This window comes from Somniosus microcephalus, chromosome 10 (genome assembly GCF_052327205.1).
Source record: "Somniosus microcephalus isolate GS21.2 chromosome 10, FLI_Smic_1.0, whole genome shotgun sequence".
NCBI lineage: Eukaryota > Metazoa > Chordata > Chondrichthyes > Squaliformes > Somniosidae > Somniosus > Somniosus microcephalus.
In genome coordinates, this window is record NC_140996.1 from 106,853,075 (window position 1) to 106,877,039 (window position 23,965).

The following is a 23,965-nucleotide window of genomic DNA, read 5'->3' on the forward strand; positions in this document are numbered from 1 at the left end:
ATTAAAGTGACAGGCGACCCAAAGCTCAGGGTCATAAGTGAATGCATAAGTGAATTAACTTATCTAGTTCAGGGCGAGAGCAGGAAATGGCACCAATACAGTCATCGATGTACCAGAAAAAGAGGTGAGGGAGGGGACCCGAGTAGGACTGGAACAAATGCCCTTTTACCTCCTCCCTTCCCATTGTCCAGGGCACCAAACACCCCTTCCAGGTGAAACAGCGATTTACTTGTACTTCTTGCAATTTAATATACTGTATTCGCTGCTCACGATGCAGTCTCCTCTACATTAGGGAGACCAAACGCAGATTGGCCGACCGCTCTGTGGAACACCTCCGTTCAGTCCGTAAGGGTGATCCGGAGCTTCCGGTCGCCTGTCACTTTAATTTTCCGCTTCACTCCCACTCTGATCTCTCTGTCTTCGGCCTATTACATTGTTCCAATGAAGCTCAACGTAAGCTCGAGGAACAGCACCTCATCTTTCGATTAGGCACTTTACAGCCTTCCGGACTCAACATCAAGTTCAACAATTTCAGATAATAATCCTTGCCCCCATTTTTCATGTTGTATGATTTTGCCATTCCCATTTGCAACATTTTCACAGTATGTTCTTTCAATTCCTTCCTCCCCTCCTAACCACCCCCCGTGTCTCTGCACCTGCTTAATATCTGTTACATTTCCAGCTTTTTCCAGTTCTGATGAAGGGTCCCAGACCTGAAACGTTAACTCTGTTTCTCTCTCCACGGATGCTGCCTGGCCTGCTGAGTATTTCCAGCATTTTCTGCTGTTATTTCAGATTTCCAGCATCCGCAGTATTTTGCTATTGTATGACGGGAGATTCCCTTCTTCCATTGGCTCCCCATGGCCGACGTGATCTCAGGGACGCTTGCGGACCGCACGCGCCCCTGGGATACCTGGGCCCTGCGCATTTTGTCGTGGAGAGGCCCAGGATCGGAAATGGCCGGACCTCTGGAGTCCTCAGGTAAGGGCGTAGATTTTTTCCAGATCGGGAGCCTCCGCACGCAGGAAGCCTCTGATCGGAAAATACGGGCCAATGTTTTAACAGGCTGGCACCATTCACACTGCCCAGATCTGCCATTTCTGTAAACAATGGCTGCCCTCAACTGAATTCAAGTCCCATGTGCTGTCTCAAATTGGTGTCTTTTACTTTGGCCACCCTGGCCAAACTTAGACCTCCGCACGACTCTTCTAATGTACTGGACGCACGCACACACACGATGTAGAACATTAAGTGACGTTTTCACTTACCGCTTACCCTGTCCCCTCCCACTACTTTCCCTATTTCCTTCCCTGTACACTCTCTCTCTCTCCCCTCAGTCCAATTATCCCCCTTCTCTAACTCTGCTTAAATTGAATAGTGTACTAGGCCTTCACTCCCTGTGTGCAACAGCAAAGGAGATAGATTAATTTATTAAAACATTCAAAAGCTTTGAAACTTTTGTTTCTGTTGAAAATCAAAATAATCTTAAACTTTATATACTTTACTAACCTTCTTCCTCCTAAAGCATTTTTTAAGGCATGTCTCTTCAAGATGGTTCTCAACAGCTTGTCTGTAGTTTTCTTTGTGTCTTTAACTGCCAGCTCCTTTCTCTGCCACCTATTAGCCTATGATAGATGATGACTTCAAATTAACCAGGAACAAGTGCCATTGTGTAACAACACTGACCAACTCCAGTTTGGCAAAGAAAACAGAGTGTGGAATTAACCTTACCTGGGATGGAACAAACAGCTGAGAGGGGAGAGGTATATATGCTTGATATGAACACAATTAATATATAATTTTGGTCAGATTTTTCACTTATGTCAACTTTTCCTATTATATATTCCTATGTCCACATTCATAATGGAAGCTGCCTAAATAAACGTAACCTACCTCTGCCAGTGGTGGTGCTGTAGCAATTTTGCATCACCCAGCTTCTCAGCCTGTGTTGCAGGAAAATAACTATGTTCCAACCAAAGCTACTTCTCCGCTTCCTAAACTGCATATAAATAATAAATAATATACTAGATCAAATATTATATAAGGATGGAATGCGACTTTTAAATGGGGTTTTAACAAGGTAAGTGGTGAATTAAGTTAAATTAAAACATTTTTTCCACAGGTTTATTATTTTTAAATACTTTAAAGAAAGGTAAGTTTATTTTTAGCCCCATTAGAAACTGTAATTATTTTTTTCAAAAATTTAAATTATTGTTTAAAAGTTATTTTATGTAATTTATAGTTATTTTATAAAAATGTGATTAAAAAAAAATTTTTGTTGAAATTTTAGGTGATGTTTTGGGGCTGAATTGTATTCATAGATTTGACAGGTCTTCCTGTCAAATCTATGAATACAGATTCCCTGCTACCATTGGCTCTCCATGGCCCACGTGATCCAGGGGACGCTTTGAACTAACTGCGCCCCTGGGATACGCAAGCACTGCACGCCGGCAGTTGAAGCAGGCCCAGGATCAGAATCCCACGCGGGCCCACAGCTCAACGGCTGGCGCGCTAGGTAAGTGCTTGCACCCGCGGGAAGCCTCCGACCCAAATTTCTGGGCCGTTATTCTTTTAGGGTAATGCATATACCATCCAAATATTGAGAAATGTTCTTGGGACCAAAAATTTGGACATAAATAATCTTAATACAGTCTTTGGAAAGCCTGAAGGACATATTCCTGCCAACAGCATAATCAATTTATTTTTCTTCCTCCTACTCCAATATTTTGTACTTTGTTACAGAAGCAGAGAAAAAAAATTAAACCTTTCCAGGAAGCAAACTGCAGTCAATAGCAGAGTGGTCTCACAACAGCATGGATTCAGGTGCAGACAAAAAAGCCCACCTAAAACATAAAATCTCTCATGGCAATAAGTTAATAGCTAAATTAGGAAACAGCAGTGTACCAGAGCTGTTGTATGAAGTTCGTGTCATTATTTCTCCTTTCCCTATTTTGATCGAAGGGAGAAGTGAGAAAGGGATAGCAAAAATGAAAATGAATTACCGTACACCTCATTCTACTTCTTTAAGAAGATTTTCTTTCCTGATTGTGAAGAATCTCAGTGTTGGACGAAGGATTGATTTGACACTTAAAAAAACCCACAGAGCCAGTTTCAGCATTGAGAACTGCTACTGCAAGTACAGCAGGTCAAGATTACTGCCTCAATAATGTCTTAGAAACATAGAAGATAGGAGCAGGAGTAGGCCATTCGGCCCCTCAAGCCTGCTCCGCCATTCAATGAGATCATGGCTGATCATCCAAATTCAGTACCCTGTCCCTGCCTTCTCCCCATATCCCTTGATCCCTTTAGCCTTAAGAAATATATCCAACTCCTTCTTGAATATATTTAATGAATTGGCCTCCACTGCCTTCTGTGGTAGAGAATTCCACAGGTTCACCACTCTCTAGGTGAAGAAATTCCTCCTCATCTCTGTCCTAAATGGCCTACCCCTTATCCTTAGACTGTGACCCCTGGTTCTGAACTTCCCGGTCATCGGGGACATCCTTCCTGCATCCAGTCTGTCTAGTCCTGTTAGAATTTTATAAGTTTCAATGAGATCCCTTCTTTGCAAAAGGATATCTTACTGATTGCTTGTTTTTGTTTTGCATTCCCATAATGGCCTCAGAATGAGATTGCCAATTTATATCAAGTTATATCGTTGGTTTTGTGCTGTGACCCCCCCTTATCCAGTAGGAACTGGGTTGAGCCCACCTAAACTGAGGAGTCATTTCACTTAGGATCTTAGCTCCCTGCATAGGAAGGACACTTTTGTTCAATTAACCTGGAGTGGATTCAAACCAAGAGATTAAATGACAGTGTTAGAACTAATCATGCTACCTACATATACACCTTAAGAATAAATTAGTTCAACAGTTGCTGAGGAACTTCTATACACCTGCACAAAATGGTTAATTTTGTTGTACAATGCTTCTTTTAATTTTCTTGAACTTGGATGACAAAGTTAATATAAACAACTGCACCTTTTACTAAAATAGATTTTGGACTAATAAAAATGGTATGGCTTTTGGTATCTAACCAGTGTAATGAAGTGAGTTACTGGGCGGTACTTACCAAAGTTTGTTTCTTGAGCAGAGGCGCCTTTCCATCAAAAACAACTATTGGTCGTATTCGATAAAACAACAGTTTACAAAGTCGACGGAGCAAAATCAGAAGGTGAGCATTTGGTACAGCATTACCATGGCGATCTCGTGCTCCCTTCACTGCCTGGTTTAACCAAATGCTGATATCTTTTAAAAGTGGTTAAGAAAAATCTTTAGCAAACAGTACATAACAATTCAAATTATAAAAGTTATTATTTAGCTTCACTGATAAAACATCAATTCAGACCACAAAGAAATCAGGGAGCCAACAAAAAAGTGCACAAGTCATAGTGAAATCCACAACTTTGAGGCTAAACATAATGCACTCTACTTTCAAGCACGAGTTAGTCAGTCCCCCTAATGGAGTTATTTAGCCGATCTCACCAAGAATGTGGGGAATTTTAACATCTATGGCACATTTTCAACTAAATTAGACCAATAAAGTCAGAAAACCGCTGTGTCACTGTGATGATACACCTGTGGAAATGTGGTTTTTAATTCAACATAAGGGATACAAAAAATTCAGAACCTGCAGGTTGTTGGCTGTATTGTTAAGCTACCTGTTTTATTTCTAAATGGCAAGGATTCAAATTAATGTTTTTTTTATTTAAAAAAACTTAGGAAAATTTACACTAATTTGACTTATTTTGCTCATGCAGTTAAGAATATCAATGCTGAGAAATTGTAGAATACTGGTTGGAGCACACCGCTAGGCGAAAGAGACCTATTCAGCCGCCAGGGAAGTCAGCACTTATACGACAGATGTACATGACTGAGGGAAACAAGGTTATAAATACAACAAGAATGCTAATATAGCAAAAGTGCTGGCAGGCATTAACAGCATACCCTTTTGGTGCAGGAGATTGGATGGACCATGGGTATCAGTTTGTTGAATCAAGTGACACATATTCCAGCTACCAGAATTCATTTATCTCCTTTCGTGTTGCTATCCTGCACCCAGTGATGCATTCTGGGTGAGACTGCAGACATACAACTAGCTCTTCACCAACAATACTCCAATCAGCTAGGTATCTCCCTCTTTGGCTTTCGTCTCTCTAAAAAAAAAAAAGACTTGCATTTATATAGCCCCTTCACGATCTCAGGAAGTCCCAAAGCACTTTACAGCCAATTAAGTATTTTTTGAAGTGTAGTCATTGTTGTAATGTAGGAAATGAAACAGCCAATTTGCACACAGCAAGGTCCCACAAACATCAATTAAATAAATTATAATCTGTTTTAGTGATGTTGATTGTGGGATAAATTTTGACCAGGACACCGGGGAGAACTCCTCTGCGAATGGTGCCATGGAATCTTTTACGTCCACCTGAGGTGAGGGGGCAGACGGGGCCTCGGTTTAGCGTCTCATCTGAAAGACGGCACTACCTCAGTACTGTACTGAAGTGTCAGCCTAGATTATGTGCTCAAATCTCTGGAATGGGGCTTGAACCCACAACCTTCTGACATCCAATTGCCTCATGGTACACCACCATATTTCCTCTCCCTTGTAACTTTTAATTGTACGCCATTTCCTCAATGTACTTGGTCCTCAGCCCACAAAATTCACATGCAGCTCCACAACATTCTAACACATTTGCCTAGACAAACAAGCGCCGTGCAATGCTTTCAACTCTAAAATTACCAACTAAGATACCAATCAACAAAAATGTAATGCTGCAGCTATCATGCGTTAAATAGTAGTTAGGTATAAGTAGAAATCCATCTGTGTCCCAATGAGGGTGCACTTACACTATAACTATAGTGTCAGTGTGAAGCACTTTAACTTTGCACCAAACACTGCAATGATAGTGTAAATGCAGCCTGAATCTGGAGTCAAGGCCTGACCTGATGTTGGAATGAAACAGCGCAAGAGTATTAATTCTGCTTTCCTTTGAAGTCAATTAAGGTCTTTTACACCACATAACTTTAATGTTAGAGTGAAGACAAAAACCACTTTGCACCAACACTGAAATTGTAACGCCAATGCACCTGTAGATATAATTTGCATTCTCGGCCTCGATCAGAGCTGTGAACACAGGTCGTTCTAATGTTCAAGAGTAGCTTCATAAAGGATACCAACAGCAAGTATTTTTCCTTCAAGAGTTTCTGGATTGATGGGTTGCCCTGTACACGCCAACAGTTTCCACAGACCCTGAACTCCCATAATGCTGCTTCAAATCACTCCAAAGTCTGCAAAAGGGCATGAATTACAAATTACAGTCCAATCGTCAAAGAGAAAAATAGTGCAACATTGGTCTTGCAAGTGTGATCACAGAGATTTTAGGTTTGATTAGTACACTAATAATGTTAAAGGTAGTTATAAGTTTACAGATAACTGTTGTTTAACTCACGAGATTATTACCCGCATCATGAACAATAATCACAGAACTAGTTTCATTCATATTGGGATAACAGAACACGCCTACTTAAACCTCAAACGAATGACTGCTCTTTGTCAAAGGTGCTGTTTTTACCAGTCTGCTCATTAAGTGATTAACTGCAGTTTAAACAGACCAGTCCCACTAATGCCAATAATTAATAAAGGAAATCCTATAATTGTAAATACAAAAGGAAGAAAGACTTGCATTTATATAGCACCTTTCATGACCTCAGGATGTCCTAAAGCACTTTACAGCTAATTAAGTACTTTTGAAGTAGAGTCACTGTTGCAATGTGGGAAACGCAGCAGCCAATTTGCACACAGCAAGATCCCACAAACAGCAGTGATAATGACCAGATAATCTGTTTTAGTGATGTTGATTGAAGGATAAATATTGGCCAAGACACCAGGGATAACTTCACTGCTTTTCTACGAAATAGTGCTATGGGATCTTTTGCGTCCACCTGAGAGAGCAAACAGGGCCTCGGTTTAACGGTACAGCACTCCCTCTGCACTGGAACGTCAGCCTAGATTTTTGTGCCCTGGAGTGGGACTTGAACCCACAACCTTCTGAATCAGAGGCGAGGTTGCTGCCAACTGAGCCACGGCTGACACAATTAAAACAAAAAGGTGACCGCCCCTATTACTATACACATCAATACTGAGCCAAAAGATCAAATGGTGGGGATCCACAATAATATCCTACTGCACTACCCCAAAAAATTGATACACTTAGTACTTAATTCCTAGATGTGTCTCATCTTGTGGGGGGTTTGCTTCCTCTTTAGGAAAAACTCCATGTTCTGAACAAGAATATCAGTCAAGGAGGGCTCTTTACAACAAAAACAAGGTTTATTGTACAATAAAACAGGATAAACAGTAGTCAACATGGATTCAAAAAGGGGGAGAGCCAGTCTGATCAACTTGATTTCAGAAAGTGATATCCAAGTGGATTACAGAAAGCCCTACATGGTCAACAAATGAGGCAAGGACAGCAGAGAGCTAAAAGAAAAGGCTTTTACAAATGCAAGGAAAAGTGGAATTCCAGTGGATTGGGAGAGATATAGAAGGCTACAAAGAGATATAAAGAAAATAAAGAGGTGCAAAAAAGGAATATGAAAAAAAACTTGAAAGGGCTATCAAAGCCAACATCAAAAGTTTTTATAGATAAATTAAGAGAAAGGGGAATGTGGCCCATTAAAGACGGATGTAGGCGAGGCTATAATGGATAAGAAAATGGTAAACTTCTTAAATGAGCACTGTACTTTGAATCCATTTTCACAGACAGGAAGCAAAGAGTTGGAATAACGGGTCTTTTTCTGAGTGTCAGGCAATGACTAGTGGGGTACCGCAGCGATCGGTGCTAGGACCCCAGCTATTCACAATATATATTAATGATCTAGACGAGGGAACTAGATGTAATATCTCCAAGTTTGCAGACGACACAAACCTGGGTGGGCGTGTGTGCTGTGAGGAGGATGCCGAGAAACTCCAGTATGATTTGGACAGGTTGGGTGATTATACATATTGCATCTGCCCAATGTGGATAAATGCGAGGTTATCCACTTTGGTGGCAAAAACAGGAAGGCTGATTATTATCTGAACGGCAATAGATTGGGAGAAGGGGAAGTGCAAAGAGACCTGGGTGTTCTTGTGCACCAGTCACTGAAGGTAAGCATGCAGGTGCAGCAGGCGGTTAAGAAGGCAAATGGTATGTTGGCCTTCATAGCGAGAGGATTAGAGTATAGGAGCAAAGATGTCTTGCTGCAGTTGTACAGGGCCTTGGTGAGACCACACCTTGAGTAATGTGTGCAGTTTTGGTCGCCTTATCGGAGGAAGGATGTTCTTGCCACGGAGGGAGTGCAGCAAAGATTCACCAGACTGATACCTGGGATGGCAGGAATGATGTATGAGGAGAGATTGGGTCGATTAGGCTTATATTCACTGGAGTTTATAAGAATGAGAGGGGATCTCATTGAAACTTATAAAATTCTAACAGGACTAGACAGACTAGATGCAGGAAGGATGTTCCCGATGGCGGGGGAGTCCAGAACCAGGGGTCACAGTCTAAGGATAAGGGGTAAGCCATTTAGGACAGAGATGAGGAAGAATTTCTTCACCCAGAGAGTGGCGAACCTGTGGAATTCTCTACCACAGAAGGCAGTTGAGGTCAATTCATTAAATATATTCAAGAAGGAGTTAGATATATTTCTTAAGGCTAAAGAGATCAAGGGATATGGAGAGAAGGCAGGGTCAGGGTACTGAATTTGGATGATCAGCCATGATCTCATTAAATGGCGGAGCAGGCTCGAGGGGCCGAATGGCCTACTCCTGCTCCTATCTTCTATGTTTCTATGGAAGAAGAGGACAAAATACTAGTGGTACAGGGGAACCTAAAAATAAGTCAAAAGGAGGAACTTAGTAAAAAAAAGTGATATTGGAAAAAATAATGGGACTTAAGATAGATAAATCTCCAAAATGCGATGGTTTTCACCCCACCAGGGTATTACAGGAAACTTTCGTTTAACCGGAGGTTAAATGTCCGGAAAGCTCTATCTACCGGCAAAATTCAGGAGCTGTTTCCTATAAGTTTTTTTACTTCTCGTTGCTTTTTTTTTTCCAAATCAGGCTGTGCAAGGTCTAGCTGAAGCTGTTGCTTAGCTACAGAGACGCTTTTAAGCTGCGGCCGACTGTTTTGAAGCTGTTGCTAAGCAACAGGGTTTGTTGATTCACACGGAGCTCAAAAGCTCCGTATGTTTTAACATTAGCGCGGGTTTCTACGACAGTTTTGATGGTACGGCACAAGCTCGATCCCGTCAGTGCCGGATACCAGAAAGTTTCCTGTAAAAGAAACAGGTGGGGAAATTGCAGATGCATTGTTCATAATTTTTCAACACTGTACTCAGGAATTGTGTAATTGCAAATGTCACTTAATTACTTAAGAAAGGAGGTGGTTGGGGGGGGGGGGGGGTGGGAGACCAGGTAACTACAGATCTGTCAGTTTAACATCAATTATGGGGAAGTTACTGCAATATATCAGGGACAGAGTGAATGAGCAATTGAACAATATCATTTGATCAGAGTCAGTATGGATTTGTGAAGGATAGGTCATATCTGACTAATCCAGTTATTTTTTTTGAGGAGGTCACTAGCATGATGACTAGGAGTGTCGATAGATGTTGTCTATGTTGACTTTCAAAAAGGTATTTGATAATGTTCCACACAGGAGCATTAGCAAAAATTACATGGAATTATGGGTTAGTATGGATTAGGAGGTAGGAGACAGAGAGTAGGGATAAAGGGTTTGTTCTTGAATTGGAAGGATGTGACAAGTTGTGTTCCCCAGAGATCTGTATTTTTCACAATATATTAATGATTTGGATGAAGGAAGAGAGAGTAGTATATAGAGAGGGAGCTGGAATATGAAGGAGCAAGTTATGCTACAGTTGTAGAAAGCTCTGGAGTATTCAGTTCTGAGCACCGCACGTCAGGAAGGATATATTGACTTGAGTGGGGGCAGCGCAGATTCACCAGAATGATACCGGTGCTTTTAAAGGGTTAAATTATGAGGACATGTTCATAAACTTAGCTTGTATTCCATTGGGTTTAGAAGTGATCTAACCAAGGTATTTGAAATTATTATGGGATTTGATAGGGTAGATGCAGCCCTCTGGTGGCGAATCCAGAACATGAGAGCAGAATCTTAAAATCAGAGGTAGGCCATTTAGGAGTGAAATCAGGAAGCATTTTTTCCCCACACAAAGGGTAGTGGGAATCTGGAACTCGCTCCCCCAAAAGGCTGTGGATGCTGAGTCAATTGAAATTTTCAAGACTGACATTGATAGATCTTTGTTACACAAGAGTATCAAGAGATATAGAACAAAGGCAGGTTAATAGAGTTGAGGTACAGATCAGCCATGATCTAGCTGAATGGCAGAACAAGTTCGAGGGGCTGAATAACCAACTCCCGTTCCTATGCAATGTGTTACACATAGATTTCAAAAGGCATTTGACAAAGTTCCACATGAAAAACTATTAGTTAAACTGGGGGGATTCAAGGAACCTCGCTAAAAGGTAGAAAACAATGAGTACTTTTTAAAAGAGAGATAGGACAGGGGAGCGGGAGTGAAAAGTGGGTAACCCAGGAATCAGTGTTGAGACCACTATTGCTTCTAATTTGCAACAATGACTGGGATTCAGAGACTCGATGCAAATTGGTTAAATCTGCAAATAACAACAACTGAAGAGGGGTAGTGGAATCAGAAGAAGCAGCCCAAAAATTACAGAATAAGTTGGATAAAATATGTAAGGGAGCAGGAAACATTTAATACAGACAAGTACAATACAAATAGGAAGACTTTTTTTTTTATTTATTCATTCCTGGGATGTGGGCATCTCTGGCAAGGCCAGCATTTATTGCCCATCCCTAATTGCCCTCGAGAAGGTGGTGGTGAGCTGCCTTCTTGAACCGCTGCAGTCCGTGTGGTGAAGGTACTCCCACAGTGCTCTTGGGTAGGGAGTTCCAGGATTTTGACCCAGCGACGCTGAAGGATCGGCGATATATTTCCAAGTCAGGATGGTGTGTGACTTGGAGGGGAACTTTGAGGTGGTGGTGTTCCAATGTGCCTGCTGCCCTTGTCCTTCTAGGTGGAAGAGATCGCGGGTTTGGGAGGTGCTGCCAAAGAAACTATCATGAATCTTACCATTCATGTAGAAATGACTCATGAGATAACACTGGACGGCCAGCTGGTGGCGCCGTCCAAGGAAAGTATAAATACTCGGGCGTGGGCCCAGCTTGCTCAGGACGTTTTTGTAACCAGGAACTAGTGATGTAACTAAAATCTCATGGTTGTGAAACAGTTGATTAAAGCCTTGTTTTATACTCAAATCAAGTGCTTAGTAGTTTTCTTACGTCAATTTAATCAACTGTGTATTGGCTCCATGCTCCGAGTGATTTCGGGAACAGCCAGCTACGACTTCAACTGTAGAAGGGAACTCCGACGTAGTAATCAATCCATCATGGACAAACTACTCAGACCCACCCATCTTGACCTGGACCCGAATTCACCTACAACTGCTAAGGTATGGAAACACTGGTATTGTACCTTCAGCAACTTCCTCAGGGTGTGTGGTGAAAATGTTCCTGATAAATTAGAGATACTTGCCAATTATGTATCTCATGTGTTTGACTATATCGAAGACTGTGCAGACTATGACTCCGCTATCCTAATATTACAGCGACTATATGTTAAGGCCCCAAACAAAATTTTTGCTCGGCATCTACTGGCCACAACTCGACAACAACCTGGGGAATCACTTGACGAATTCCTTCAAAAGCTTTGCAGGCTCAGCAAGGATTGTAATCTTAAAGCTGTCACAGCGGAGCAGTACCAGGAGGAGTTAATTCGTGATATCTTTATTAATGGAATTGCGTCTCCCTTCACATGCCAGCCTCTGTTGGAGAATAAAACCCTCGAGTTACAGGCTGCCTATGACCAGGCATGTTCTCTGGACTTAGCAAAGGGGAATGCAAATGCCTATCTTTTACCACGTGCATGGGCTGCTACTATCACTTTTAGTGACTCTTTCAATAGGCCTCGGGCGGAAGCCCTCACTGATGATGACTCTAACTTAGCTGATGACAACCCTACCCTAGAAGCCTTCACTGATGAAGATCCTGCCCTAGCAGCATCTTGGCAATCTGGAAGGAAGTGTTTCTTCTGTGGAGGTGCATTCCACTATAGGAAGTGTTGTCCTGCTCGTAACGCAACCTGCAATCATTGCAGTAAGAAAGGCTACTTTTCTAAGGTATACCATTCGAGAGCCCATTAGTTTTGCAGCTACTATCTATAAAACTGCTCCTTCCCCAAGAACCACTACTAAGGTTACAGCTGTCAAGGGTAAAACTGCTCCTCCTCCCATCACAGCTGTTTTTCCCCCAAAGTCTGTCCCATGCAGCCACGAAGGTTTCAGTAAATGGACACATTCATTTTGAGTGCACTAATCAACTCATGCAGTTCTGACAGCTTCATTAGTGAGCGGGCTGTCAGTAAATTAAAACTGCGTATTTACCCCTCAGACAGGGAAATTGCAATGGCTCTGACGACACTGACCACCAACTCTTCCGGCTTTTGGCTTGTCGACCTTATTCTCAATGGCCGCACTTATTTTTCCACCCGGCTCGGGGTGCTCAAAAACCTATGCAGTGATGTGCTCCTGGGACAGGATTTCCAGAAACAACACAAAAGACTCACTTTCGAGTTTGGAGGGTCAAAGCCGGAGCTTACTATTTCCAAAGTACTGTTTTGTGCGCTTTCGGCGGCTTCGCTCGACGAGTCCTCCTTGTTTGCCAATCTTCCCCCCCCCCCCGATATAAACCCATAGTCACTAAATCACGATGTTTCAGCCAAGATGATCTATCCTTTATCGACGCAGAGATCTCTCGCCTTCTAGCTGACGGTATCATTGAGCCATGTTCATCTCCCGGGTGGGCTCAAGTCGTTGTTGTTAAAAATCCTCTGAAGCAACACAAGAAATGTCTTTGCATCGATTACTCGCAAACTATTAACCAGTATACCGACCTGGATGCCTACCTACCCACTACCACGCATCGATGACATGTTCAATAACCTTGCCAACTACAAGCTATTTTCAACTTTTGACTTAGAGTGCGTACCATCAAGTATCGTTAAAAGACTGACAAAAAGTATACGACCTTTGAGGCCAATGGTCGGCTTTACCAGTTTTGTCGCCTTCCATTTGGGGTCACCAATGGGGTGGCTGTCTTTCAACGGGCAATGGATAGCTTAGTCAAACAGGAGAACTTAACGGACGCTTTTCCATATCTGGATAATATCACCATTGCTGGTCATGACCAGAAGAAGCATGATGCCAACCTCCAGAAATTTGTTGATGTTCTCCGTCGTCGCAACTTAACCTTAAATGAGTCCAAATCTGTGAAATCAGTACCATCAGTCAACATCCTTGGCTACTGGGTGGGCAATGGTGTCATCAAACCAGATCCGGAGCGACTTCGTCCGCTTCAGGAGCTCCCTCCCCCTACGAATCTCGGCTCTCTTCGTCGGGCACTCGGCATGTTCGCCTATTATGTGAAGTGGATACCCCACTTCTCCGACAAGATCCAGCCCCTGCTTCACGCAAAGTCATTTCCGTTGGAGGCAACGGCTATTTCAGCTTTCAACCTCCTCAAGCGACAACTGGAAAAAGCCACGCTTCATTCCATCGCTGACAATCTCTTTCGTGGTCGAGTGCGATGCATCGGAGGTGGCAATCTCGGCTACCTTGAATCAAGGTGGTCGACCCATCGCATTTCTGTCCAGGACTTTGCAGGGTAGCGAGCTCCATTATCCTCCTGTCGAGGAGGCTACAGCCATCATCGAAGTAGTACGTAAATGGAGTCATTTTCTCACTCGTCGCCATTTCATGCTTATAACCGATCAGCGCTCCGTGGCCTTTATGCTAGATAACCGGAAACGGACTACGATCAAGAATAACAAAATATAGCACTGGAGGATGGAATTGGCCGCCTTTGGCTACACCATACATTATCGACTCGGCAAAGAGAATGTGGCCCCGGATACCCTCACGCGTGCATTCTGCTCTTCTATTTCAACTTCGACTCTTACGGATCTTCATACTGACTTATGCCATCCTGGCGTTACCCGTATGTTGCACTTTGTGCGATCTAAAAATCTCCCATTTTCTACGGAAGACGTGAAAAGAACATGTTCCACTTGTAGAATTTGCGCGGAATTAAAACCGCAATTGTTCCGTCCGTCGGATGGCTCGCTCATACACGCTATACAGCCTATGCAGCGACTCAGCATTGACTTTAAAGGGCCATTGCCTTCCTCAATGCGAAACACCTACTTGCTTACTATGGTGGACGAATATTCACGCTTTCCTTTTGCTTTCCCCTGTCCCAATATGCTTACTTCCACAGTGATCAAATGCCTCGATCAGGTCTTTTCCCTTTGCGGTACGGCCAATTTTATCCACTCTGATCGGGGTCCCTCCTTCATGTCAAGCGAACTCAAAAGTTATCTTTCCCAACGGGGAATCGCCACAAGTAAAATGACACCGTATCATCCCATCGGTAATGGACAGGTTGAGAGATACAATGCTATTATTTGGAACGCTGTTTGTCTTGCACTGAGGTCACGCAACCTACCAGACCAGCAGTGGGAAACTGTGCTCCCTGACGTGTTACATTCCATCAGGTCTCTTCTTTCTACGTCCACCAACGTTACTCCTCACGAACGATTCTTCGGGTTCCAGCGTCGCTCCACTCATGGGACGTCCCTATCATCATGGTTGGCAGCTCCTGGCTCCGAAGATTCGTTCGATCTTCCAAGAATGATCCCCTCGTCGACGAGGTGGAACTAACAGACGTTAATCCCACATACGCACACGTGCGGTACCCTGATGGCCGGGAGTCCACCGTTTCACTCCGAGATCTGGCTCCCTGTCCAACCGGTCCCACGGACTCCACCGATAGAGGGATCCATAGTAATGATGCCGACACTCTGCGCTCCTGTGAGGATGACGCCCTACCCAGGATATCAAGAGATCTGCCGGCTACTCTGCCGAATCAACTCGGGGAGCAGAGCGCTCCCCACGAGATGGCCAACCGAAGCCAGGACGCCGGACAATCACCAGGTACCAAGCAAGATGAAGCCAGCTCTGCGCCTGTGGGGACCCGCACCCGGAGTCACGATTTCCTCAGTCCCCCTCAGATCGATCAAGGCAACACGGGCCCCGTCAACCTACCTGTACGAACCAAGCGACCCAGGGACCAAGACATGGTCCGAGGAGACGTGCCTTCCGGCCACAAACAGAAATTGAAATGACTGCGGCTCTTCGTGGTCCGTTATATCCGCTAGAAGGAAGTCATCAGACTTCCAAATCTTTCAGGCGGGAAGAATGTCATGAATCTTACCATTCATGTAGAAATGACTCATGAGATAACACTGGGCGGCCAGCTGGTGGCGCCGTCCAAGGAAAGTATAAATACTCGGGCGTGGGCCCAGCTTGCTCAGGACGTTTTTGTAACCAGGAACTAGTGATGTAACTAGAAACTCATGGTTGTGAAACAGTTGATTAAAGCCTTGTTTTATACTCAAACCAAGTGCTTCGTAGTTTTCTTACGTCAGAAACCTTGGCAAGTTGCTGCAGTGCATCTTGTAGATGATACACACTGCAGCCACGGTGCACCCGTGGTGGAGAAAGTGAATTTTTAAAGGTGGTGGATGGGTTGCCAATCAAGCAGGCAGCTTTGTCCTGCATGGTCTTGAGCTTCTTGAGTGTTGCTGGAGCTGCACTCATCCAAGCAAGTGGAGAGTATTCCATTTGGAATTGGATTGGATTTGTCCTGCCTTTTGTGGGCAATTTTCCACTTTGTCCGATATATGCCAGTGTTTTAGCTGTACTAGAACACTTTGGCTAGAGGTGTGGCTAGTTCTGGAGCATATGTCTTCAGCACTACAGCCGGGATGTTGTCGGGGCCCACAGCATTTGCTGTATATCCAGTGTGCTCAGCCGTTTCTTGATATCATGTGGAGTGAATCGAATTGGCTTCTGTGATGGTACGGGCCTCAGGAGGAGGTTAAGATGGGTCATCCACTCAGCACTTCTGGCTGAAGAAGCCTTGTCTTTTGCATTCACGTGCTGGGCTCCGCCATCATTTGAGGATGGGGATGTTCATGGAGCCTCTTCCTCCAGTTAGTTGTTTAATTATCCACCACCAGTCATAACTGGATTTGGCAGGACTGCAGAGCTTTGATCTGATCCGCTGGTCTATAGCATGCTGTTTCTGCTGTAGTCCTAGGAACAGGAGTAGACCATTCAGCCCCTTGTGCCTGTTCCGCCATTAAATGAGATCATGACTGATCTGCGATCTAACTCCATATACCCACCTTTGGCCCATATCCCTTAATACCTTTGGTTTACAAAAAGCTATCAATCTCAGATTTAAAATTAACAATTGACCTAGTATCAATTGCCATTTGCGGAAGAGAGTTCAAAATTTCTACCACCCTTTGGGGTGCTAGGTTACCACCAATCCTGTGCTACCACCTCATTTTTAGCTACACCTGGTGTTGCTTCTGGCATGCTCTTCTACACTCCTCATTGAACCAGGGTTGGTCCCCTGGCTTGATGGTAATGGTAGAGTGAGGGATATGCCAGGCCATGAGGTTACAGATTATGGTGGAATACAATTCTGCTGCTGCTGATGGCCCACAGCACTTCATGGATGCCCAGTTTTGAGCTGCTAGATCTGTTCTGAACATATCTCATTTAGCACAGTGGTAGTGCCACACAACACAATGGCGGGTGTTCGCAGTGTGAAGACGGGACTTTGTCTCCCCAAGGACTGTGCAGCGGTCATGGACAGATGCAACTGCGACAGGTAGATCAGTGAAGATGAAGTTGGTTCTCTCACCACCTGCCGCTGGTAGCTATGGCCTTCAGGACTCGGCCAGCTTGGTTAGTAGTGGTGCTACTGAGCCACTCTTCGTGATGGACATTGAAGTACTCCACCCAAAGTACATTCTCCAGTACATTCTGTGCCCTTGCTGCCCTCAGTGCTTCTCCCAAGTGATGTTCAACAGCTGAAGCTTCATTGGATGCGGAGTCAATGTTGAGGACTCCCAGGGCTACTCCAGACTGGATACCACTGTGACACCAGCTCTGGTCTTCTGGCGAGATGGTGATGGAGGAGTCTGGAACGTTGGCTGAAAGGTATGATTCTGTGAGTATGACTAAGTCAGGCTGTTGCTTGACTAGTTTGTGGGACAGCTCTGTAAATTTTGGCACGTCCTCAGGTGAGGAGGATGAGCAGGGTCGACTGGGCTGAGTGTGCTGTCATGTCCGAATCCGATGCCTAGGTCGATGCTGGGTGGTCTGTCCGGTTTTCTTATTCTTTGTTGTAGTAACTGAGTGACTTGCTAGGCCAATTCAGAGGGCAGTTAACCACATTGGGTCTGGAGTCACACATAGGTAAGAACGGATTTCATTCTCTAAAAAGACATTAGTGAACCAGATGGGTTTTTACAACATGGTCACCATTATTGATACTAGTTTTTTAAATTCCAGATTTATTTAATTGAATTTAAATATGGGATTTGACCTCTTGTAACCAGATCATTAATCTAGGCCTCTGGGTTACTAGTCCAGTAACATAACCACTATGCTGTCGTACTGATATGACACATATACTCCATCAAATTGGGGGATATAGTTAATACTGAGGAAGACACCAACAAAATACAAGACATTAATAAACTTGCAGAATGGGCTTGTAATTGGCAAATTAATTTCAATATAGATAAGTGTGAGGTGGTGCATTTTGTTAGGAAGGATATGGAGGCCACATACTCCTTGGAAAATAAGTCTAAATGGGGTAATGTAGCAAAGGGATCTACGGGTACAGATAGACAAATAGTTAATAAAGCCATAAAAAAGCAAACACTGGGGTTCATTTCTAGAGGAACAGAATTGAAAAGCAGAGAAGTTATTTTAAACTTGTATCGAACCTTGGTTGGACCACTCTTGGGAGTACTGTGTACAATTCTGGTCTCCATATTATAAAAAGGCTAAAGAGGCACTAGGGAAGGTGCAAAAAAGATTTACAAGGATGATACCAGAACTGAGAGGTTAGACCTATCAGGAAAGATTGAACAGACTGGAACTCTGCTCTAGAAAAAGAGATGGCCAAAGGGTGACCCAATAGTGCTCTTTAAGATTATGAAAGGGTTCAATAGCATAGACGTAGAGAAGATGGTTCTACTTGTTGGGGAAACCAAACTAGGGGCCATAAATATAAAAGTAACTAATAAATCCAACAATATTCAGGAGAAACTTATTTACCCAAAAAATGGTTAGAATGTGGAACCCACTACCATAAGCAGTAGTTGAGGCGAATAGCATGGATGCATTTAAGGGGAAGCTAGATACACACGACGGAGAAAGGAACAGCATTACATAATCAGCATAACCTTCTATGTAAACAGCTTAGGATAATGCTGAAAGAGACCTAGGCGTGTTAGTAGTATCATACAGCACAGAAGGCCATTCGGCTCATTGTGCATCTTTGGTAGAGCTATCCAACTCATCGCTGTTGTATCCGTGTGTTAATGAAGACCCGGAAAGCAGGAGTTGATTTAACAAGTGTTTACTGAACAAAGTCTGGAGGTGAACTAAACAAGACGCTATACAGGCTTATATACCCGAGTGGCCACTACCGGTACTACAGTACACAGGGGCTTCAAAAAAACATGGTTCCTCTTAAAAGGTACATACACCACAATTCCTCCCCTTTTAGATAAATAGTACATAATATTTTAAGTAATCATTAATTAACATTTTTACAAGAACAATAATCTACACATTTGCTGAAGTTAATCAATTACAAATTCAGTCTCTCTGGAGGCTTCCTGACTCGGTCCAGATAACGCCTCGGTGGTGTAGTAGGTTTCGGTGCTGTAGTAGGTTCTTTTGGCAAGGTCGATTCGGCTTGAATGCCAGTGTCGGGTTCATCTGGTTCCAGTATCACCGGATCGGAGGTAGATACTATGGGTATCTCTGCTTCATCATTAGGCGTATAGAGTTGTGGTGTAGGTTGTCCCTTTTCGGATGACTCTATGATCTGGTCAGCATGGCGCCTTATTATGCTTTCTCCAATGTCCACAGTATACATCAGCGGTCCTAGTCGTGTGCAAATAGTTCCAGGCTGCCATTTCTCGGTACGGTAGTCCCGGGCCAAAACTGGTTGACCTATCTGGAAGGTTCTAGTTGGCCTTTCATTCATGCCTTGAAATTGCCGGTTCTCTACGTCCCTGCTGATGTTTGGCTTGATCAAATCCAGCCGGCATCTTAGTCTTCTATTGAAAAACATCATGGCGGGGGTTTGGTTTGTAACCACATGTGTTGCATTCCTGTACGCAAACAAGAAGTTATCTACCTTATGTTGTAGATTTATGTCTTCATTACCCATGGCCTTTATGGCCTTCTTGAAGGTCTGGACAAACCTTTCAGCTAATCCATCGGTGGCGGGATGGTATGGGGCGGACGTGTAGTGCTTAACCCCATTGTTTTTTAAGAACTTCCTGAATTCTTCGGACACAAATTGCGGTCCATTATCAAAACAGATCTGTTCAGGCAGCCCATTCCTGGCAAATATGGTCCTCAATACGGTGACGGTTTTTTCTGCGGTGGTGGAGGACATCTTTATTACCTCCGGCCACTTGGAGTGTGCATCAACCGCGATTAAGAACATCGAGTCCATAAATGGACAAGCAAAGTCGATATGTACCCTTTGCCAGGGAGATGAGGGCCACTCCCATGGATGTAGAGGGGCTTGTGGTGGAGCGTTTTGGACCTTCTGGCATCCTAGACAGCCCTTGGTCATTTCTTCGATGTCTCCATCGATACCTGGCCACCACACAAATGCTCTGGCTAAGTTCTTCATTTTCACTCCACCCAGATGCCCCTCGTGAAGCTCCTTTAGCACTTTATCCTGGAGTTTGGGTAGAATCACCACTCTGGATCCACACATCAAGGTTCCTCGGCACACTGACAGCTGTTCTCTTCTTTGCGAGAATGCTGGTAACAGTGGTTCGCCATGTGCTGGCCATCCCTTCACCATTAAATCATAGACTCGTGAGAGTCGGGTCATTTCTCATTTCCTTTTCAATGGTAGAATTTGTCACTGGTAGACATTCAACTATGGTCGAGTGGAACATCTCCACTGGGTCCACTGTAGGTGCCTCTTCTACCGTTGGCAAAGGTAGGCACGATAAACCGTCAGCATTCCCATGCTGTTTTGTTCCTTTGTATTCTATGTCATATTGGTGTGCCCCTAGGAAAAGGGACCACCGCTGTAGCCTTTGCGCTGTCATAATGGGAACGCCCTTTTTAGGGTTGAATATGGAGACGAGGGGTTGATGGTCAGTCAACAAGGTAAATTTTTGTCCGTGTAGGTAATGGTTGAATTTCTTCACTCCCCACACCAGGCTAAGTGCCTCCCTGTCGATCTGGGCACAGTTACGCTCAGCTGAGTTCAATGAGCGTGACGCAAAAGCTATCGGCCGCTCCGAGCCATCAGGGAATTTATGCGATAATACCGCTCCCACGCCGTAAGGGGATGCATCGCACGCCAGTCTGATTGGCAGTGATGGGTTGTAATGAGCCAACACTTCCTTGGACGTGATCAAGCCTTTGCATTTATGGAAGGCAAGTTTACAGTCTTCGCTCCATTTCCAAATTACTCCCGTTTGTAGCAGTGCGTTAAGAGGGTGCAGAACCGTTGACAAGTTCGGTAAAGATTTATGATAGTAATTTATTAATCCCAGGAACGACCTTAATTGAGAGACATTTTCAGGCGCTGGGGCTTTTACGACTGCTTCAATTTTCTCAGGTGATTTATGCAACCCTTCTTCGTTAATGGCATGGCCACAAATATGATATTTGTTTCTGGAAAAATTCACACTTGGGGCGATTTGCTCGTAGTCCCTGTTCTCTCTGCCTCGTGAGCACCTGCTCCAAATTGGCAAGGTGCTCGTTGTCATTTTCTCCTGTTACAAGGATGTCGTCTAGGTAGCATTGAGTCCCTGGCAGTACTTGCTCCATAGCTCTTTGCCAGATAGCTGGAGCTGATGCTACTCCGAAAACTAGCCGATTGTACTGGTACAGGCCTTTGTGTGTGTTTATCGCGAGATACTTTTGAAGAGGTCTCCTCAACCTCCATCTGTAGATATGCCTGTGCCAAGTCAATTTTGGTGAAACGGTTCCCTCCGGATAGCGAGGCAAAAATATCTTCTATCCTCGGAAGAGGATACTGTACCGTATGAAGAACCGGGTTTACAGTCACCTTGAAGTCCCCACAGATGCGAATTTTTCTCTGTTCTTCAGATTTATCATTATTCAACGTTTTCTTCATGACCGGGACGATGGGTGTTGCCCACTCGCTCCTATCTACCTTGGATAACGCCTGCTTTTTCCAAATTCTCCAGCTCTGCCTTGACTGTTGGACGAATTGCGTATGGCACCGGCCTTGCCTTAAAAAACTTGGGAATTGCCGCATCTTCCACTTTTATTGAGGCGGTGGCGCCTTTCAGGGTTCCTAGTTCCTGTTGAAACACTTCTTTGGCGTTAGCCAAGATTTCTTTTAATCGTCATGGGATGATGTCATCATCATTTTTTTTCTTACTGGTCACCGTCAGTGCCTGAATGGAGTGCCAGTCCAAACGTATCTTTCTGATCCATTCACATCCCAACAATGGTGGACCACCATCTTGCAGAATGTATAAATACAACTTCTGTATTTCCTTGCCGTTGTATACAACAGGCACCCATATTTTCCCTCTGGGGTATACTTTCTGCCCCGTATATGTCTTCAAGATAATGGATGTGTCTTTCAAACGTATATGCGGAAATAGCCGCTCGTAATCCCGTCGACTCATGACGCTCAGAGCTGATCCTGTATCTAGCTCCATTTTAACTGGGGACCCCGCTATTGTGAGGGTAACCCAAATGGTCTGGTAATCTTCTTTGGCAATTACATTATGTAATTTGAGACAGCTTAGTCTCTTGTTTCCGGAGTCGCTATCGCTCTTCTGGTCTTCGGAGCTACTGTCCGTCATCATTTGTACCTTCCTGTACTTTTCCTTATTGACCTTTTTACAGTCAGCGGATTTTTTTCCAGATCGGCATACACGTGCAATGTGTCCCATCTTTCCGCATTGCCTGCATGCTTTGTCCTTGAACCAGCAGTCCCTCTGGTCATGGATCTGCCGCAGCGATAACATCTCTCAAAACCCCATGTCATTTCATGGGTGCCGAAGTCCTGTGGCTTTTATTGTATCTCTGCAGTTCCTCTTGCTGCTGCTTCGTATGATACAGCCACACTGAAAGCTTTGTCCAGTGTCAAATCTTTCTCAGAAAGTAGTCTTTTCTGTGTTCCTTCGCTTAGGAGACCACAGACGAATTTGTCTCGTAGAGAATCTGCCAGTCCTGCCTCGAATTGGCAGTGCTTAGACAGCTTTTGTAATTCGGTGAGGTAATCAGCGTTACTTTCATTCTTGTGCTGAATCCTCCTGAAGAATTTGAATCGTTCCGCTATCAGCAGCAGTGTTGGGTTTAAGTGCTCCTGTAGGGTATCAACAATCTCCTTAAAATTCTTGTCCATAAAATTCTTGTCCATCGGTTTGGCTGGAGTGATCAAGTTTCGTAACAGCCCGTATGTCCTTGCGCCCATCAGATTTCGAAGTACCGATGCCTTTTTATCATCCGCTACTTCATTCGCCTTGCAATATAGCTCCACTCTTTCCACATATGTGGTCCAATCCTCTAGATCACTATCGAAAGCAGTAATATTGCCAGTCTTAGGCATCCTGAAAATCAAAAATGGCGCCTCCCGCGTTTTCTCTTCTTCCCTGTCGAGTCAAGATGGCGCCTCCCGTGCTTTCCCGCCGCTGCCAACGCTGTTCTCCGCGGTTTTTAATTACATATATATTTTTAAACAATTTCTCCGTCACTCCGTCGGACTCTCTGGGACTTTCCCCTCCCTTTGCTTGGTCCGAACGCCGACCTGCTTTGCAGCGCCGGCCGTGTCCTGAGTGCTCCACCCTCTGTCTTTGTTTGCTTCTGCCTTACGACTCGCTGACCGGCCCCGCTACAGAGCTACCCGATCGAGCCGCAGCCCGCCGCCCAGGAAGGATTAGTGCAGTACCTGCCACCAGCCCGTTTAGCTGGTGAAACCACAGTTTTTTTTCTTTCTTTGACCTTCGTCTGAGGAATCGATCTCCTTGAGGTGCTGCCGAATTGCAGGTAGGTTCATTTCTAACTCGTCGCCACTGTTGTATCCGTGTGTTAATGAAGACCCGGAAAGCAGGAGTTGATTTAACAAGTGTTTACTGAACAAAGTCTGGAGGTGAACTAAACAAGACGCTATACAGGCTTATATACCCGAGTGGCCACTACCGGTACTACAGTACACAGGGGCTTCAAAAAAACATGGTTCCTCTTAAAGGTACATACACCACAATCGCAGTCCCTGCTTTTTCCCCCCATAGCCCTGCAAACTTTCCCCCCTTCAAGTATGTATCCAATTCCCTTTTGAAAGTTACTACTGAATCGGTTTCCCCACCCTGAAGTTGCCAGGTTTATCCCTCACCCCTCTTGTAAATAGGCTCGACAGTGAAAATGTCTAACCAATGCAGAACAGCAAGCAACAAAGCCAATAGAATGTTGAATTATCATAGCCAAAACAATAGAATACAAAACAGAGGCAGTCATGATGAATCTGGTCAGACGACACCTTAGGTACTGTGTCCAGTTCCAGTCACTGGAATGTTTAGGCATTGGAGGCAGTGGCGAAAAGAACCAAGAAGCTGATCCCCAGTGTCAGAGGCCTGAGTTATGAGGAAAGACTGAAGAAATTTGGTTTTTACAGCGTTGAAAGAAGGCA

General features: G+C 44.2%; 1 protein-coding gene across 3 annotated transcripts in view; it reads right to left on the bottom strand.

The window, feature by feature from the left end:
• The window catches only part of ercc5 (excision repair cross-complementation group 5), an 82,562-nt gene that overhangs the window by 57,592 nt on the left and 1,005 nt on the right, over nucleotides 1-23,965 (bottom strand). For 2 of the 3 annotated variants that reach the window (XM_085998671.1, XM_085998672.1), the window contains exons 2-4: nucleotides 6,174-6,287; nucleotides 4,072-4,247; nucleotides 1,510-1,625 (exon numbers count right to left, since the gene is read on the bottom strand). In XM_085998671.1, coding sequence (XP_085854797.1) covers nucleotides 1,510-1,625; nucleotides 4,072-4,247; nucleotides 6,174-6,261 — 380 coding nt within the window. In that variant the 5' untranslated portion in view covers nucleotides 6,262-6,287. Of the gene's footprint in view, nucleotides 1-1,509; nucleotides 1,626-4,071; nucleotides 4,248-6,173; nucleotides 6,288-23,965 lie in introns of those variants that run through there. The other variant, XM_085998674.1, reaches the window with a different exon arrangement.